Source organism: Scyliorhinus torazame, chromosome 28 (assembly GCF_047496885.1).
Source record: "Scyliorhinus torazame isolate Kashiwa2021f chromosome 28, sScyTor2.1, whole genome shotgun sequence".
In the NCBI taxonomy this organism is placed as follows: Eukaryota; Metazoa; Chordata; class Chondrichthyes; order Carcharhiniformes; family Scyliorhinidae; genus Scyliorhinus; species Scyliorhinus torazame.
The window spans coordinates 24,163,806-24,183,684 of record NC_092734.1 but is presented as its reverse complement, the minus strand read 5'-3'; the positions used below and the strand labels follow the sequence as shown (position 1 = coordinate 24,183,684).

General features: G+C 45.8%; 2 protein-coding genes across 6 annotated transcripts in view; both read left to right on the top strand.

Annotated features, from left to right (window-relative positions):
• adam8a (ADAM metallopeptidase domain 8a) overlaps positions 1–14,744 on the top strand; it is a 50,007-nt gene extending 35,263 nt beyond the window's left edge. The window contains exons 20-25 of the mRNA XM_072491665.1: positions 2,798–2,981; positions 5,335–5,394; positions 6,866–6,937; positions 9,701–9,754; positions 10,818–10,895; positions 12,472–14,744. Of these exons, the coding sequence (XP_072347766.1) occupies positions 2,798–2,981; positions 5,335–5,394; positions 6,866–6,937; positions 9,701–9,754; positions 10,818–10,895; positions 12,472–12,522 (499 nt within the window). The 3' untranslated portion in view covers positions 12,523–14,744. The remainder of the gene's footprint in view (positions 1–2,797; positions 2,982–5,334; positions 5,395–6,865; positions 6,938–9,700; positions 9,755–10,817; positions 10,896–12,471) is intronic.
• A 1,861-nt stretch (positions 14,745–16,605) lies between these two features.
• Positions 16,606–19,879, top strand: part of spef1 (sperm flagellar 1) — a 55,999-nt gene continuing 52,725 nt past the window's right edge. For all 5 annotated transcript variants that reach the window (XM_072491663.1, XM_072491662.1, XM_072491664.1 and 2 more), the window contains exon 1: positions 16,606–16,812. In XM_072491663.1, coding sequence (XP_072347764.1) covers positions 16,704–16,812 — 109 coding nt within the window. In that variant the 5' untranslated portion in view covers positions 16,606–16,703. The remainder of the gene's footprint in view (positions 16,813–19,879) is intronic.

Sequence of the window (19,879 nt, the reverse complement as noted above, 5' to 3'; positions counted from 1 at the left end):
GAGACTATACAATCCTGACGCGGCTCTGCGAGACTATACAATCCTGACGCGGCTCTGCGAGACTATACAATCCTGACACGGCTCTGCGAGACTATACAATCCTGACACGGCTCTGCGAGACTATACAATCCTGACACGGCTCTGCGAGACTATACAATCCTGACACGGCTCTGCGAGACTATACAATCCTGACACGGCTCTGCGAGACTATGTAACTCTGACACGGTTTTGGTATAAGTCACTGTTGAACCATTGAAATCACTGACTAGCCAAAGGTGTAGGTACAATAACATTGTTAAATTATTTAATTTTAATACAAAACACCTAGCACCCAACATGAGTAAAGTTATTTTGTGTAGGTACATAAATGTAATAATCCACCAATCAGTGAGAAATTGGTTTAAAATTTTTTTTTTTTTAATTTCTTTCAATAAATGTTTCAACTCCTGCGAGGGAGGACATCTCAATACAACTTCCAGATGTTTATCTAGCAGTTGTGAGCACAGCTGTCATGAATGTTAACTCTCTCAATAACACATGCCAGACCAATCACTGCTGTCTGTTCTGATCATTGCCATGATGTGCCTGATTGGAAAGGCACTTTATTGCTATATTTGTGATGGTCTGTCATGACTATTCCAAATAGTTTTAGCTGACCACAATCGGATCTCCCCTCTCCGTGCGATAGTATTTCATCGTGCAGAAGTATGGTGTCAACTGTGCTACACAATTTTTTTTAAAATCGATAACCATTGTCATTGCATGCCCAAGAATGCTGTCTGTTATTACTTCTTCTGCAAACATCATACAATTAGTCACATCTGGCTTCCCAATGTGGCTGACATATTAAACCATAAGACATAGGAGCAGAATTAGGCCATTCAGCCCATCAAGTCTGCTCCGCCATTCAATCACGGCTGATATGTTTCTCATCCCCATAACCCCTGATCCCCTTATTAATCAAGAACCTATCTATCTCTGTCTTAAAGACATTCAGTGATTTGGCCTCCACCGCCTCCTGCAGCAAAGAGTTCCACAGATTCACTGCCCCCTGGCTGAAGAAATTCCTCCCTCTGTGTTTCAAAGGATCGTCCTTCAGTCTGAGGCTGTGGTCTCAGGTTCTAGTTTTAAACAACGCTAGATCTAGATGAACAACAACACCACCGCCACAATAGTCCTCAACACCGGCGCCCTGCAAGGCTGCGTACTTGGCCCCCTACTCTACTCCCTGTACACACGACTGCGTGGCAAAACTTGGTTCCAACTCCATCTACTAGTTTGCTGACGATACGACCATAGTGGGCCGGATCTCGAATAACGATGAGTCCGAATACAGGAGGGAGATAGAGAGCCTAGTGGAGTGGTGTAGCGACAACAATCTCTCCCTCAATGCCAGCAAAACTAAAGAGCTGGCAATTGACTTCAGGAAGCAAAGTACTGTACACACCCCTGTCAGCATCAATGGGGCCGAGGTGGAGATGGTTAGCAGTTTCAAATTCCTAGCGGTGCACATCTCCAAAAATCTGTCCTGGTCCACCCACGTCGACGCTACCACCAAGAAAGCACAACAGCGCCTATACTTCCTCAGGAAACTAAGGAAATTTGGCATGTCCACATTAACCCTCACCAACTTTTACAGATGCACCATAGAAAGCATCTTATCGGGCTGCATCACAGCTTGGTATGGCAACTGCTCGGCCCAGGACCGCAAGAAACTTCAGAGTCCTGAACACCGCCCAGTCCATCACACGAACCTGCCTCCCATCCATCCATTGACTCCATCTACACCTCCCGCTGCCTGGGGAAAGCGGGCAGCAGAATCAAAGACCCCTCCCACCCGGCTTACTCACTCTTCCAACTTCTTCCATCGGGCAGGAGATACAGAAGTCTGAGAACACGCACGAACAGGTTCAAAAACAGCTCCTTCCCCACTGTCATCAGACTCCTAAATGACCCTCTTATGGACTGACCTCATTAACACTACACCCTGTATGCTTCATCCGATGCCAGTGCTTATGTAGTTACATTATATATGTTGTGTTGCCCTATTATGTATTTTCTTTTATTTCCTTTTCTTCTCATGTACTTAATGATCTGTTGAGCTGCTCACAGAAAAATACTTTTCACTGTACCTTGGCACACGTGACAATAAACAAATCCAATCCTCCGTGACAATATTTTGAACGCCGAAATAAATTTGATGGGTTGGTTAATGTCCAGTGACGTAAGCACGGGATCAATTCACCTGACCACTATTTTAAATAAAGTATTAACTTGTATACATTTTACAAATAATGCCTTTGTTAGAAAGAAACAGCCATTGGAATTGCATCCCACATCTTGCTGATTCTCCCTGAGAGAGTAGTCGACCAACAACAAAATTGCCTAAGCTGTGGTAACATTCCCAAGTAGTGGGGAGGGAAGTTAAAGTTGGTGATTCTCTTTTTTTAAATTCCTGCATGGAATGTGGGCGTTGCTGGCTGGGCCAGCATTGTTTGTCCATCTCCAAAACTGTCTTTGAACTGAGTGACTTACTTGGCCATTTCGGAACGTAGTTAAGAGTCAACCAACATTGCTGTGGATCTGGAGTCACATGTAGGCGAGACCAGGTGAGGGCGGCAGATTTCCTTCCCATTAGTGAACCAGATGGATTTTTACAACAATCAACAATGGTCGTCATTAGAATTTTAACTCCAGATTTTTTTTAAAAAATTGAATTCCAATTTCACCACCTGCCCCCAGATTCATTTGGATTTAAATGTCACGTAATAAATTTTTCATGTCAATTTCATTGTAGACCAAGAAAATCTCAATCATCGCACGGCCTGTCGAATCCGATATTTGAACGAAAGGACAGAAGCAACTCTAAAGCCGTGAATCCTAGCAACAGGAGTCCACGTGTAAAACATTCACTACTTGTTACCTCTGACAACGATCAGCGATTGCAGATTAAAGTAATACCCAACCGGCCACCACCTCAGGTAAATCCATCGCCTTGATATTTTCAACCCTGTCTGGCCGGTGTCACTGTCTCTTGTCATATTTAGTCAATCTACTTCCATGATACTGTTACAACATGTATTAATTATAATGGTGTATTCTTCTACATCTTCCTTCAGCTGCCCTTCCAAGTACCTCAACTTTTTCCAAATCTAAGGAAGCTTTTATTTTAAAAAAAGTTTATAAAAAAAAAAACATATATATATTTCTGCCCCCCCCCCTCCGGTCACTCTACCTTAGAAGGCAAGATATTACACTCAGCGCCTTGAACAATAACTTTTCTTTTGTACCTTTTTAATCTAATGAAACGTCCCGAGGCTTTTTGGGGATCAAGGAGGTAGATTTTCCAGGGGTGTCTTTAGGAGGAGAGAGAGGTAGAAAGGTGTTGGGAAGGAGTTTCAAAGTGTGGGGCCTGCACAGCTTCCAACGGAGGCAAAAGGAATCGCAAATGCGCACACGGGGCCAGAAGAGGAGGAAGGCAGAATTCTTGAGGGCTGAAAGGAGCAGGGGAGTAAAGCTATGTGGGATTTGAACATCCGGATGAGGGTTTAGAATTTTGGAGCGTTGCTAATGTAAGTTACTGAAGCACAAGGGCAGTGGGTGAAATGGTGCGATCCAGGATACGGACAGCAGAATGTTCGGTGAAATGTCTGGTGGGTGAAAGATGGGGAGCCAGATAGAAGGGTGGCATCATCGTGTCCACTTGGATGAGGGATTCAGTAGCAGATTGTCGGAGGCAGGTGATAATACAGGGGATGAAATTAGGCAGTTCTGAACATGGTGTGGGGGGGGGGGGGGGGGGGGGGGGGGGGGTGCAGCTCTGAATATGGACAGGGAGTTGGAAGCTCGGATCACGTTCAGGTAGGGAAATTAGGTTGTAAACTGCCTGATTTCACCTGAAGACAAGAGATGGGGATGGAATCAGTGGTCATCAAATTCCTTACTTTCTCCTGTCCTTTTAATCCTCTAATTCCGATGCTTTTAATTTGCAAACTTGCCATCACCTAATTTCTCTTTCCACCCTGCTCTGGGGCCATAGTGCCACACGTGTACCTGATCACTGAGTAATATTGAATCTGTAGAAGGAAGAGATATAGGCCAAAAGGGCCTCTTCTCATTTCTTGCTTTAGAATGTTATTTAAGTCACGATCCTGCTATATTCTAATGTTGTTTTCTACAAAATGAAAGTGAGGGCAATATCCATTCAGTTACTCACTATATTTACCTTGAGATAGTAGCATTGTCACACAGCCATAGTTTTCTGATGGCAAGTCTGTCCCTGGGATAAAAATGTCTCGTGAGTCTGTCATGCTTTCAGTTAATGCACAGAACAATAAATTTTATTGCTTGGATTAGAAAATAATGAGCGTAATAAGATAGTTTTGTGCAAAAAGTTGTTGGTTTATGGCTGTTATCACGCCTATGATTACAGGGCCACTTTAAGTGTTGTCGGTGTAGTCATTTAAGTTGCTTCTCGAGAACTGGTGAACGGATCTTGGAACGACAACATTTCAGTTGTCTCTGCTCATACTTCCGAAAAGTAGTTGCACAACAACTGTTCAGATGTGCTTACTTAGTTTCATAATCTAAAGGGGCGGCACAGTGGTTAGCACTACATCCTCACAGCACTGGGGACCCAGGTTCATTTCCGGCCTCGGGTAACTGTCTGGGCGGAGTTTGTATTTTCTCCCTGTGTCAGTGTGGGTTTCCTCCAGATGCTCCGGTTTACTTCCACAGTCCAAATGTATGGGTTGGGTGGATTGGCCATGCTAAATTGCCCCTTAAGTGTCCAAAGAGGTGCAAGTGTCCAAAGAGGTGCAGGTTAGGTGGAGTTATGGGGATGGGGCAAGGGAGTGGGCCTAAATAAGGGTACTCTTGGGCGGCGCAGTGGTTAGCACTGCTGCCTCACGGCGCCGAGGTCCCAGGTTCGATCCCGGCTCTGGGTCACTTGTCTGTGTGGAGTTTGCACATTCTCCCCGCGTTTGCGTGGGTTTCGCCCCACAACTCAAAGATGTGCAGGGTGGTTGGATTGGGCACGCTTTAAATTGCCCCTTAATTGGAAAAAAATCAATTGTGTACTCTACATTTATGAAAAGTAAGGGTACTCTTTCAGAGAATTGGTACAGATGGGCTGAATGGCCTCCTTCTACACTGTAGCATTTCTATGGTTCTATGCTTTTAGAACCAGTGAAGTATTTCGGGGGGTTAAGAATTGCAAGAAAAGGAAACATCGATAAGTCAGATAAAATACTTCTGAATAAATGTGGGATAATATTGAAGATGATATAAACAAAGGGGTTTGATTTGCTTTTGTTTCACTTTATTTCCTTGTAGCCTCCAAAACCAGCTCCCCTCAAGAGTTTTTCTCCAAACATTACAGCAAATCCTCTGCAGGTATGATCATGTTACACATCATAAATTCGCCTGCACGACTTTCTGTACGTACTGGCTCATTTTAGGGATAAGTAGTTGATGATCTATTGCTTGATATAAACCTGTCGTTATTGCATCATCGTCATCATCTTACTACACTAACAACAGAAAACGGTGGAAATACTTGACAGATAAGGTTGAATGACCTATCATCAGAATTTCTTTCCGATTTCTAGCACCATCGCTATACCAGAATCAAAAGGCCCAAAGTTATCGCCAAGGAATTTTACAGCATTATTAAAGAAAAATTATTTTGAGAAATTTGAAATCTGTAGTTTAATATTTTTGGATTATAAAAAAAAATTTTTAAATCTATTTTATTACAAACTTGTATCAAAACAGGTTACAGCAAATAAACACCCCGGGAAACGTGCTTCCCAACAATCAACTATACAGTCTGTATGGAATTTTCCCCTTTTTCACCCCCCCCCCCCCCTCTCCGGCGATGAACAGCCCCTCAAACACAGTCATAAACATCCCCACCTTCCTCAAACCCCCCCCCCCCCCCCCCGAAGAGCCCCTTAACTCAGACTTTATTTTCTCTAATCACAGGAAGTCGTACAGGTCACCCAACCAAGCCGCTACCCCCGGTGGCGATGCCGACCGCCACTCCAGCAAAATTCACCACCGTGCAATCAGAGAGGCGAAGACATCGGCCTTCCTCCTCTCCATGAGCTCCGGCTTCTCTGAAACCCCAAATATCGCCAACAAAGGGACCAGGTCCACCACCTCCTCCACTATCCTGGCTAAGACTGCGAACACTCCCGCCCAGAATCTTCCCAATTTTTTTTTTTTTTTTTTTTTTTTTTGCAACCCCAAAACATGTGTGTGTGAGATTCGCTGGCCCCCGCCCTCACCTCTCACACATCTGCTACCCCCTGAAAGAACCCACTCATTCTCGCCCGAGTCATATGCACCCTGTGCACCACCTTAAACTGTATCAGGCTCATCCTTGCACAAGAGAAGGTCCCGTTTACCCTACGCAGTGCCTAATATTTTTGGATTATAGTTATAAACTTCTCGTGTATCGCTCTTGTCAGTTTGTTACGACCTAGATCCCTCGATGAGATTACTGCCATATAGCCACTTGGCTATCTGGTATTGTCTATTTAATAAGATTAAGTGAACATATATTTCCTCTAGTCTAGATAATTATGCATCCTGGATTCAACACTGGTTTAAACAATTAGAATAAGCTATAATTTTACTATTCCCTACTGACTCTCTGTTCTCAAGGAGAAGGTTTGTGAGAATCCATTCGTGAGCATGTTTATTCACATTGCCTGTGTAAAAACTCCCCAATCCAGCAAAGTTGAGGAATCCTGATTACCATAATCGTACTTTGTTTGCAAGTTTATTGCAATAATTTCTGTCAAACAAAATCTTCTGGCCAAATTAGAATAGAAAACTAAAATGTTCTTTTTGACCCTAGCGCACAATAGCAAAACCGAATGCACCGCCTCCAGTCCCTTCTTCCAAACTATTTCCACCTCTACAAGTACCGGTGAGTGTTTTAAGTGTATCTTCCACTTGTTTCACGGACTGATTAGGGGGGGAGAAATTAGGAAATACAATTGTAAATATTTGGTCCCTTGTGCTTGAGTGAAGTATCAGCAGAATAAGTTAACAGACAGAATACCTTTTTAGACTGGCAATGTAATTACGTCATCATGTATGTTTAACCATGATAGGCTTATGTGGCAAGAAATAGTTCCCATGTTTTTACAAATACAAATTTAAAATATTGGCTCATGATTTGTTATGAAATAGCATTGAGGCAATGGCACTCAATACTAATCCTACCGAAATGTTACAACGGTGTGTGGTTAAAAGCAGAAATCCAGAATTTCCTGTCATAATTGTGCCTCTCCACTTTTTGCTTTACAAAAAGAGCATCTTACCCGTGGCAAGATCAGTGAAATATATTGAACAGGGTGGAGTTCCTAAATGAGCTACATAAAATTAAGCTGGGCCAATTTCAATCGAAATACTTCTAATGCTATGTTTATTACTGACAATTAACCTCTGGTCACCCTTTTCCTTTCTATCTTTTTCTCTCGCTCTCTCAATCGAAGGTTTCTTTATGTTTCTGTAACTAATTTGACATTTGCCCATTATAATTTGCACATCATTCTCCGTCCTTCCTCCATTAATTTCTTCCCAATTGGTTAAGGGGATATAAAATTGTTTGCCTCTTTAGTCAGATTTAAGCTAACTTCACTATATCGTTATCAGCTCTCACTCTTAGTGCCTGGTCATCTAAAACTTTGAAAACCTAAGCATGTATCTTATGGTAGATGCAGATGGATATCTTCCTTGGACGACGATGGCTCATTAAATTTGCTTCACTTCCATCAATACCTTGCTGAAATTATTATACTTTTTATAATAAATGATCAATTTTCAGCTTTGCAATTATTTTTGAAGCATTTAAACATTCTGAGCGGGATTCTGTGATCCTGAGGCTAAGTGTTGACGCCGTCAGAAACGCCGTCTCATTTCTCGACAGCGTCATCACGGCCTCAGGATCAGCAATTCTGGCCCCTACAGGGGGCCAGCACGGCACTGGAAAATCCCCTCGTCGCCACACTCCGGCGCCTGTTCGGGTACACAGAGGGAGAATTCGGAATGTCCAATTCATCTAATAAGCACTTTCGGGATTTGTGGGAGGAAACCGGAACGCCCGGAGGAAACCCACGCAGACACAGGGAGAACGTGCAGACTCTGAAGAGACAGTGACCCAAGCCGGGAATCGAACCTGGGACCCTGGTGCTGTGAAGCAACAGTGCTAACCACTGTGCTACCGTGCCGCCCCTTGTATCTGGTTACAAAGTATAGCCTCACCTTCGCTTTTAGTCAGGGATTACAAAGAACAAAGAACAAAGAAATGTACAGCACAGGAACAGGCCCTTCGGCCCTCCAAGCCCGTGCCGACCATACTGCCCGACTAAACTACAATCTTCTACACTTCCTGGGTCCGTATCCTTCTATTCCCATCCTATTCATATATTTGTCAAGATGCCCCTTAAATGTCCCTATCGTCCCTGCCTCCACTACCTCCTCCGGTAGTGAGTTCCAGGCACCCACTACCCTCTGCGTAAAAAACGTGCCTCGTACATCTACTCTAAACTTTGCCCCTCTCACCTTAAACCTATGCCCCCTAGTAATTGACCCCTCTACCCTGGGGAAAAGCCTCTGACTATCCACTCTGTCTATGCCCCTCATAATTTTGTATACCTCTATCAGGTCACCCCTCAACCTCCTTCGTTCCAGTGAGAACAAACCGAGTTTATTCAATCGCTCCTCATAGCTTATGCCCTCCATACCAGGCAACATTCTGGTAAATCTCTTCTGCACCCTCTCTAAAGCCTCCACATCCTTCTGGTAGTGTGGCGACCAGAATTGAACACTATACTCCAAGTGTGGCCTAACTAAGGTTCTATACAGCTGCAACATGACTTGCCAATTCTTATACTCAATGCCCCGGCCAATGAAGGCAAGCATGCCGTATGCCTTCTTGACTACCTTCTCCACCTGTGTAGCCCCTTTCAGTGATCTGTGGACCTGTACTCCTAGATCTCTTTGACTTTCAATACTCTTGAGGGTTCTACCATTCACTGGAGATTCCCTACCTGCATTAGCCCTTCCAAAATGCATTACCTCACATTTGTCCAGGTTAAACTCCATCTGCCATCTCTCCGCCCAAGTCTCCAGACAATCTAAATCCTGCTGTATCCTCCGACAGTCCTCATCGCTATCCGCAATTCCACCAACCTTTGTGTCGTCTGCAAAGTAAGTTAACTCAAAATTGGTATTTTGCTTCAGACGTAAACAAAGTGAAACTAGGAAATAATAGCAGGGTTCCTGGATTATCTGACAATTAAAATGTATACTGTCATATATCTATAATAAGATAACTGCATATATGCATTTCCTGTCCATCATACTTCAAAACCCATTTGAAGTTTTAGAAATTAATTCTTGGGACATGTGTGTTGAGGCAAGCCCATTTCTAACTGCATTTGTTAAAATGATTGAGCCACTTTCTTGAGCTATTACAAACTGTAGGCACACCCTGTAATACGATGTTTAATGGGTATATGCCTCTTTATTTTGGTGTAACATTTGTTGTAGTGCTGAAGAGCTGTAGCCATAATTCTGCTACTGCAAAACAAGTAATTAAATTAAGATGGGAAGACAAATTGCATTTATGCAGTTAAAACCAAGTCCTCTTTCTATGTTAAATGTGTTTGATTTTTGTTTCCAGGTCAGACCTCCGCCTCCTCCAGTAAAGCCATCACCAGAACAGAAGAATAAACAGGTAGGTTTACCTCCAGGCGTTCGAACTATAAAGCTTGTGTGTAATTGTCTGTCCTTCCTCCCTTCGAGTTTGCTTGTTCACAGGATAGTACGGTGAATCTGGAAACTAGAAAGAGAACTGAATGTTCATATAAACTAACCTGTTCATATAAAAAAAAAAGACAATTCTCAATGTGGTCACTATCATCTCAAAAACAAGAGTCAAACTGACAACTCCCAAACACATTAACTGATGTTTCCTCAGTAGTGGTAACTGACAATCATTTGTTATTCAAATTAGATGTCAGTTTTCAGTCTCGTCAGATTTTCAGAATGCCCTTTGCTCGAGTGCATTCGATAGCACTTCAAAGAAAAATAAACTGTGCACATATGCGCAGATGGGAATCGAAAACACTTAAGGTGTTGAGGGGTATGGGGGGGGGGGGAAAGAGAGAGAGAATGGGGGCTGGATTCTTTGCCGGCGGGATGCTCTGTTTTGCCGGCGCCAGGGGGTTTCCCGACGGCGTGGGGCTGACCCCACCATGGGAAACCCCATTGACCGGCTGTCGTAACGGAGAAAGCCGCCGTCGGGGTGAAACAGAAATGTGGCGGGGCGGAGAATCCAGCACCCTGGGTGTATGATGTTCAGTTATGAGCATATTGAATGGCGGAGCAGACTAGAGGGGCCGAATGGTCTACTCTAACTTCTAGTTTCTATTTTCCCTTTGCATTTGTGCATCTGTCTGTTCACACGTGAAACTAGTGCATAATTTTGTGCATTTGACCTAGCTGAACTCATCAGCATATACACATTGCACAATACACGCAGTTTAATTGCCTGTCAATAAGCAGTCTTTAACGTTTAGTCAAGCCAGGCAAAGTACACACTTAAAATTCATTTTGTGCTGAATCCATAATTTAAAGTTTAAAATGCTGCAGTTTCAATACCAATTAATTGAATTTTCACCATTTTTAAAAAATTTGTTCAGTTAAACTCTTTGTATGACTGAAACGGATGTGATCAGCAGAAAAGGAAGTGATTGTGGTTTGTACAATGTGACAAAAACAAGCTGTTTATTTTGCAGGTGGTAAAACCAACAATTCAACCTCCGCTACCTCCTGTCAAACCAGGTTTTCCAGCTACATCCTCCAAACAAGCTCAGGTAAACCTGCAGTTATGAAAATAACTGCCTGTACCACCTCTATAAACCATAGCATTCCTATAATGCAGATGGAGGCCATTCGGCCCATTGAGTCTGCACCGACCCTCTGAAAGAGCATCCAACCCAAGACCACTTGGCCACCCTATCCCTGTGACCTCCCCTAACCTGCCCCACTTAACCTACACCTCTTTGGACTGTGGGAGGAAACCGGAGCACCTGGAAGACACCCACACAGACACTGGGAGAAAGTACAAACTCTATACAGTCACCCGAGGCCGGAATTGAACCCGGGTCCTTGGTGCGTTGATGAAAAGTAGAGGCGACAGTTCATTAGCCTGAGGATCCAGTATTCTTTAACATGGGCTCAGAGCGAATCCCGGAAAGTAATATTGTGAAGGAAATCAAATATTTCCTCAGTGTGCTCTGGTTTCCTCCCACGGTCCAAAGATGTGCCGGTTAGGTGGATTAGCCATGATGAATTGCCCCTTGGTGTCCAAAAGGTTAGGTCAGGTTACTGAGTTACAGGGATAGGGTGGAGGTGTGGGCTTAAGTAGGGTGCTCTTTCCAAGGGCTGGTGAAGACTCGATGGGCTGAAAGGCCTCCTTCTGCACTGTAAATTCTATGGATTTCTATGAATAACCAACGCTGTTATTTAGTTCATTGTATGTATGATTTGGAAGCTCCCTTATTGATCGATTTTATCATTTTTAAATTTAAAATGTTTTAAACTATTTTGTGATTTTAAGTAAGGTGAGCTGTTCAAATCTGTGAGGATTGGTTTGGAAACTTCATACACATTGGTGTTCCCACAGTGATGAAAATGCTGAAAACAATAACTATAAATCTAATGTACAACAAACCGCAATTAGGAAAGACATTGTTTGCTTACAAGGAGCTAAATAGCAACTTCTATGAGTGTATTGTATTCACTTGTTTGCAACGTTAAAAGTCTTGGGGGAATTTTAAATTATGCAGTTAGCACAGGACATGCCTTCAGCATGAAGGCACGTCCATTTGACAGCAGAACCTCAATAACATGTTGCCAGTTTGCTGCACACTCCGAACAGGTGCCCAGTGTGAGACAACCAACATTGGGTTCCCCAGAGATCAGGCCACCTGACAGGAAGATTAAAGGGGGTGGGAGACAGAGGGGAGATTGCAAATGAACCCAATTTGCATAGATTCATAACTCTTGGCGGGGAGATGCACGGGGCAAGATTGTCATTTAGGGAGAGCAGCACGGTGGCGCAGTGGTTAGCCCTGTAGCCTCACGGCGCTGAGGTCCCAGGTTCGTTCCCGGCTGTGGGTCACTGTCCGTGTGTGGAATTTGCACATTCTCCCCGTGTTTGCGTGGGTTTTGTCCCCACAACCCAAGGATGTGCAAGCTAGGTGGATTGGCCACGCTAAATTGCCCCTTAATTGGAACAAATTAATTGGGTACTTTTTTTTTTTAAAGATTGTCATTTAGAATTATTAGAAATATTTTGCGAAATATGTCTCACTCTATTTTAATAGCAGTCAGTCTGACATGGGGGGTCAACATGACTAAACAACAATATAATTTTCTTCTTGCTAGGTTGGTTTAAAGCCAAAAGTTGCATTAAAGCCACCGTATCTTCACCGATGAAGGGGAAATGTGTAGAACCATCACCACATTGCCGAAGCACAGCTGTGGAGCTGCTGGGCTTGCTGCCTGTTCCTGTCATGTCAGGAAGAAGATTAAAGTATTATCTTTGGTTTCTTGGCATACAAGTTCACGCACTTGGAGGAAAAAACATGAAACACTGTGCAAGACGATGGCTGGGTTGAAATATCAGAAAACTGAACATCTCCCAACAATGCTGCTTTCATTGTACTGGTGCCATGGTACTATTAAGGATATATTTTCTCTTGCTATTTTTTAATTATATAAATTAAAATGATTCTGCTGCAGTGATGAGGCAACGTGTGAAGTAATCCTTCTGTTTAGAAAGGAGCCCAAAGTGAAGAGACATTGAATAAAGTATTGCATCTATCTGTCTTTACTTTGGTCTTGTACAAGATACTAAGTTTGGGTGTGAATAAGGAAGCAAATTTCCCAGATTTGTTGAGGAGCATCTTCACACTTGTATGTCCAGCTCCGGCACTTAGTCTGAATTGATCCAATTAAGGCAAATTCTGAAAACGTCTCAACATTCCCATTTTTGAAGGTTGGCTTCAGCCAAGATGGCTCATGTGGCTGGTATAGACTTTAATGGGACAAATCCTGTACTGTACCATATAGGATTTAATGAAATTGGCCACAGACTCTGAATGCAAAAGCAAAGCCCTGGTCTTGATTTTTTTTTTTTTTAAAGCGGAGCTCTTTGGTGTGAGACTCGACGGAATATTCTGGTGAGAGGACACTTCCCTTTAACTCCGTCATTCTCTCCAAAGCTGCCAGAACTGCTGAGGATTTCCAGCATTTTCTGTTTTTATAACAAAGCTGTGTTAGAACAAATGGAAATCGGTCTGAGTATTGCTTCATATGAGAACGGATTTTAGTACACCAGTATGGCCTAGCATTAAATGACTCGTGACTTGGAATTACCCCCTCAATGCTGGACAATTTATCCCTCACTGTCCTACTTCCAGGATCCTGTCTGACCATTTTCTCCCCTCAACAATATTGCACCATTCCATTAAAAATAGTACAATTGTGTATGGACAAAACGCTTTTAGTTCTGAAACAAAAAAAATTAGGGTAAATTGCACAGCTCCCCCTTGGTATATTTGCAGGGACTTAATTACTGAATTTGGGTTACAGCCCTAACCCATGGATGAACCAAGTAACCAATCCCAAATAAGCAAACACAGAGCAATTTATTTTTAAAGAGGGTTTAAAGTTTATCATTGCAGTGAACATAATTTCCCATCAATCGCCATACTGGAAATATTTTTAATTTGAATGCAGTCAAAATGTGTTTATAATTCTACTTGTGTCATCTACCAATGCTTTTTGTGTTTTAATGCAAGGAATGTTTTTTTTTTAAATCTCTACTTTTGTTTGCACTTATTTTGGTGAGGTGTGGGAAGGTGCGAGATGCATGCTTGAAACTAAAATTAGTGTCAAAGTTCTGATTTTTCAGTTGGCATTCACAAGTGGACATAAGACATTTTGGGGGTGTTGGAAATACATTTTAGCATTTGGTGTAAAAATCATTAACTGGAGTTTTGCTTGAATTACTTTCTAATTTAAAAATGTGAAATTTAGCAGGAAGATGACCAGGTAAATTTTGAATTGAACTAGCATTTTTGCTAGCTAACCAAGTACATAGAAACTTTGAGAATATCCGTTTTCTTTCACACATTACCACTATACTGGTGGGAATGCCTTCAAGCACATTCAAAGATGGGCAAGTTTCTCATTTGCTTTAAATGAAACACCATTTCCATTAGACTCAGAAACAGTATTGCTTGAGGGACACTTTTTGAAAGCAGACAAAAGACTACTCCAATCTAAGGGCTTTAACAGATTTTGATTGTCCCTATTTGTGGAACCTTCCGGTTGCACAGAATGAATGTTTGGTCTTTTAAATCTTCCAACACTACCATTTTAATCAGTGACAGGTATTTACAGTTGAGAAGGTATTTGCATGTTGTGAAAGGTTAATCAAATTTTATCATTTTTATCCAGATTTGGTGAATTGTGATGTCAATTATTATCTAGTGTTAGTATTCAATTTTCAAACCATTTGTGCCTAATCCCAGAGATGTCCATAATTAAATCGTTTGCACTTTTTCAGCGGGACTGAACAAATATCTGTCCATGTGAAATGGGTTATTTATTTTCTTCAAATAAATACTGTACTTTATTGCAACGCACAGCAATTGGTTTTGCGAAGTAGATCATTTCTGCTAGTCTGTTTCATAATTACACTGAAGGCTAACTGAACCCATAACACCGCGGGGTTTCGATTCAAATAAAAGTATGCTATTTATAAGTAGAATTCTAAAGTAATAGAAGAAAACACAGTTTCTACACCTTTAATGTATGCCTTTTATTCACATCTTAGCCTGACAATGCCCTGACATTCTTACATCACCAGGACCAAAAGAGAAGGGACTGGATTCTCCGTTCCTGAGGCTAAGGGCTGACGCCAACTGAGGATCCGGGGTGTTGCACGACGGGAAGATCGGCGCAAAACCCTCACTGATTCCACTACCGTGAGGGGCTAGCACCGGCGTTGCATGAAACACCCACGGAACATGGTTGGGGAATCGACGGGTCCTGTGCTGTACATGCGGAGGGCTGACCAGCTGCAGCCGTGCATACGCCCCACACGCACAGATCATGCCGGAGAAGATGGCACTGGACGTGGTGGACCACGTACCCACCCACCTCCTGGTCACCCCCGACCACTCTCCCCAGCACTGGCAGTAGCTCTTCCCCCCCCTCCCCGGCCAGCGGCATGGATCTTAGCTGAGTGTGGTGGCGCTGGACACTGTCCGCAAACCCACTCTCCACAGCTGGCACGCCAGGCCCTCGACCACTGAGACCACACGTGGCCTGTGCCATCGGGCACTCGGCCCATCGGGAGCGGTGTTTCGCAGGTGGGCCTGCTAATGACATCCCAATAGGATTGTGACTTGTGTGCGGCGCACGTCCCAATGATGCAGATGGAGGGAACGGGGCATCGTGATCCAGCGTCAAACTGGCAGGAGGTGGGATGATGGGGCAAGGGAGCTGGGATGAGGGGGCAGGAGCTGGGATGAGGGGGACGGAGCTGGGATGAGGGGGACGGAGCTAGGATGAGGGAGTGGAGCTAGGGGAGCTGGGACGAGGGAGTGGAGCTAGGGGAGCTGGGACGAGGGAGTGGAGCTGGGACGAGGGAATGGAGCTGGGACGAGGGGCAGGAGCTGAGACGAGGGGGACGGAGCTGGGACGAGGGGGACGGAGCTGGGACGAGGGGGACGGAGCTGGGACGAGGGGGACGGAGCTGGGACGAGGGGCAGGAGCTGGGATGAGGGGAGGGGGTAGGGGGCTGGGATGAGGGGGTAGGGGGCTGGGATGAGGGGGTAGGGGGCTGGGATGAGGGGGTAGGGGGCTGGGATGAGGGGAGGGGGCTGGGATGAGGGGAGGGGAGGGGGCTGGGATGAGGGGGCCGGGATGAGGGGGTAGGGGCTGGGATGAGGGGGTAGGGGCTGGGATGAGGGGGTAGGGGCTGGGATGAGGGGGTAGGAGCTGGGATGAGGGGGCTGGGATGAGGGGGTAGGAGCCGGGATGAGGGGGTAGGGGCCGGGATGAGGGGAGGGGGCCGGGATGAGGGGGTAGGGGCCGGGATGAGGGGGTAGGGGCCGGGATGAGGGGGTAGGGGCTGGGATGAGGGGGTAGGGGCTGGGATGAGGGAGTGGAGCTGGGATGAGGGGAGGGGGCCGGGATGAGGGGGTAGGGGCTGGGATGAGGGAGTGGAGCTGGGATGAGGGGGTAGGGGCTGGGATGAGGGGGTAGTGGCTGGGATGAGGGAGTGGAGCTGGGATGAGGGGAGGGGGCCGGGATGAGGGGGTAGGGGCCGGGATGAGGGGGTAGGGGACGGGATGAGGGGGTAGGGGCCGGGATGAGGGGGTAGGGGCTGGGATGAGGGGAGGGGGCCGGGATGAGGGGGTAGGGGCTGGGATGAGGGGAGGGGCTGGGATGAGGGGGTAGGAGCTGGGGTGAGGGGAGGGGGCTGGGGTGAGGGGAGGGGGCCGGGCTGCCGGTTGCGGTGTGGCGCCCGCGCCTCCTGTCCCTCCTCCCGCGCCGTAGCCGGGAGGCAATCGGCGGTAACCAGGCAACGCGCCGCGCTCGCCATGGCCCGGCAACTGAGCAAGGAGGCCATGCAGGAACTCTACGCCTGGATCGACAAAATCCCGCTCTCCAGGCCCAAGCGGAACATCGCACGGGATTTCAGCGACGGAGGTAGCGGGGGGGGGCGCAGCCGCAGTTCAATCCCCCTCCCCACCCCACCCCGCCCCGCCCCGCTGGCGCTCAGCAGCCGTTTCACTGCCGGAGTGAGGGGGGCACGCGGTCTGGGGTGGGCGGGGCTTCATGCAGGGGGAGGCGCGGCGGGGCTTGAGGCAGGGGTGGGGCTTGAGACAGGAGAGGGCGGGGCTTCAGATTGGGAGCGGGGCTCCAGGCAGGGGGCGTGGCTTCAGGCAAGGGGCGTGGCTTCAGAAAGGGGGCATGGCTTATGGCAGGGGTGGCGCAAGATGGGGGGGGCATGGAGTGGCACGGTGGTTACCACAGTTGCCGCACAGCACCAGGGTCCCAGGTTCAATTCCCTGCTTGGGTGACTGCCTGTGTAGAGTCTGCACGTTATAATAATATATAATAATAATAATCATTTATTGACACAAGTCGGCGTCAATGAAGTTACTGTGAAAAGCCCCTAGTCGCCACATTCCGGCACCTGTTCGGGGAGGCTGGTACGGGAATTGAACCCGCGCTGCTGGCATTGTTCTGTATTACAAGCCAGCTATTTAGCCCATTGTGCTAAACCAGGCACGTTCTCCCCGTGTCTGCGTGGGTTTTTTCCGGGTCCTCCAGTTTCCTCCCACAATCCAAAGATGTGCAGGTTAGGTGGATTGGCCGTGCTAAATTGCCCCTTAGTGTCCAGGGATGTGCAGATAAGTTGGGGGAGTGGGCCCAGGTAGGGTGCTCTTTCAGAGGGATGGTGCAGACTCGATGGGCTGAATGGCCTCCTTCTGCACGGTAGGAATTCTATGGTTCATGTTTAGGGAAGGATGTGCTAAATGCAGGGGGCATGGCCTAGGGCAGAGATAGGAACTCAGGAGAGTGGGGGTGAGGCTATGGGGACATGGCTTAGGGGCAGGAGAACCTCCCCCCCACTTCTGCGTCCAGAAAGGAGGTACCCGGGTAATCAGGGCTGCCGGGGTGGGGTTGCTCGTCTACGTCAGGTGGTCTAGGTTTGCATCCCACTCCAGAGACTCAAGCACTAAAATGAAGGTCCATGCTCCAGTGCAGCACCGAGGGAGCCCTACACTGACAGGGTGCCATCTTTCCCGTGTGAGGTTGAGGTAGATGTAAAAGATCCCATGGCATTGTTTTGTGTAATCTGCCCCAGGACTCCCCAAAGTCTTCATGGCACAAGTCAGGAGTGTGATGGAATATTCTCCACTTGCCTGGATAAGTGCAGCTCCAACAACATTCAAGAAGCTCGACACCATCCACGACAAAGCAGCTTGATTGGCATCCCATCCACCAGCTTCAGCAGTAACCTCCTCCACCTCTAATGCACAGTCACATCTACAAAATGCAGAAACTCGCCAAGGCTCCCTCAGTAGCACCTGCCAACGTCACAACCTCTACCAGCTGTAAGGACAAGGGCAGTGGAGGCATAGGAACACCACCACCAGCAAGACCCTCTCCAAGCCACTCGCCATCCTGACCTGGAACAAGAGCGCCGTTACTTCGCTGTCACTGGGTCAAATGGAACTCCCTAACAGCACTGTGGTTGAACCTATACCACATGGACTGCAGCGGTTCAAGAAGGCAGCTCAAGGCATGAATAGAAATGCTGGCCGAACCAGCGATACCCACATTCCATTAAAGCATAAAAAAAGAACAGGGAATTTCTCTCATTTCCTGGCTAATAGTTATCCTCCTACCAACAGCACTAAAAATAGATTATCTGCTAATTGCCATGTTGCTGTTGTGGTGGCTTGCTGTGTGCAAATTGGTTGGGGCGTTTGCTACATTTGAACAGTGACCGCACTTCAAATATACATCACTGGCTGTGAAAGGCGATATAAAAGACAAGCCTTTCTTTTCCACTCTTTCCTGTGGTGAACTCCAGAACAAGGACTTCAAGATTAAAGCTAGATTAGGTGACAGAAAGCACTAATTTGCTCGCAGGGTCGCAGAAACCTGGAACTCTCCCCCCAAAAAGCTAGAGGCCAACTGAATAGTTCAAAACTGAGAGTGATAGATTTTTTTTGAACAAGGCCCTTAAGGGTACAGGTACAAGGCAGCCAACTGGATTAAGGGCAGTCATTGCCTAATTGACTGGCAGAACAGGCTCGATGAGCTGAATTACCTATTTCTGTTCCGATAGGTATTTGGCCGGGATTTCTCGCACATCCACCTATCTCCAGGACAATCCTGGAGGCTTGGCAACTACAACAATACCTCAGACCAGCCCACTCTCACCTTCTATGTATCTAACCCCTCTTACTAAAGGACCAATTTATTGTCCCTCCTGGCCCTGGGATTAAAGAGGGGCACAGAACGGGGACAGGTAAGACCCAGACATGTGTTGCTGCGGTGGGTAGCCTTGTGCACACTGAACCAAACCACCCTTAATTATATATTCAAAAATAAATTTTCAATCCCAAGTATTTACAAAAAAAATGTTAATTGCCAACAATTCAAGCTTATGGAACTTGAAGCAAAAATAGATCATTGCTTAAGCCAGAAGAAGAGCAATGAGTGTGATCCGAATCCGAATAAAATTGCTGTTCAGTAACTGATCCCACAGATCCATCATTTATTTTAAAGCACTTTGCAGTTGCTTTATCCAATTTTTGTTATCTTCCCCAGACACTCCCTGCCTTCATATTTGTTTTTCACTAAAGACCTAACCACATGCCAACCAAGTGGAAGTCCCTGGATGTCTCTTTAGCATGATAACAACAGCAGGGCGGAGGGAAAAGTGGCAAATGAAACATTTCTTGACCAAGTGCAGAAGTAATCACTTGATGGTGCAAAACTTAAGTGTTGCTGAGGAAAAATGCTGTCTAAGCTTTTCATCTTGCACTCATCAGGACAGACACAAGAATACAAAATTTCAAAGGATGTATCAATTTATTGTTTATCCTGTAGATTGGTTGGCGAGTTGACTCTGATTGGTCAAGAGGAAGCAATAAGGAACTATTGTCCCCATGCTTTTGTTTAATTGAAAGAAGGTGCAATGCCTCGCCATGTTCTTTCTGCTTGCAAGCCCATATAAATATAGCTAGATTCGAGC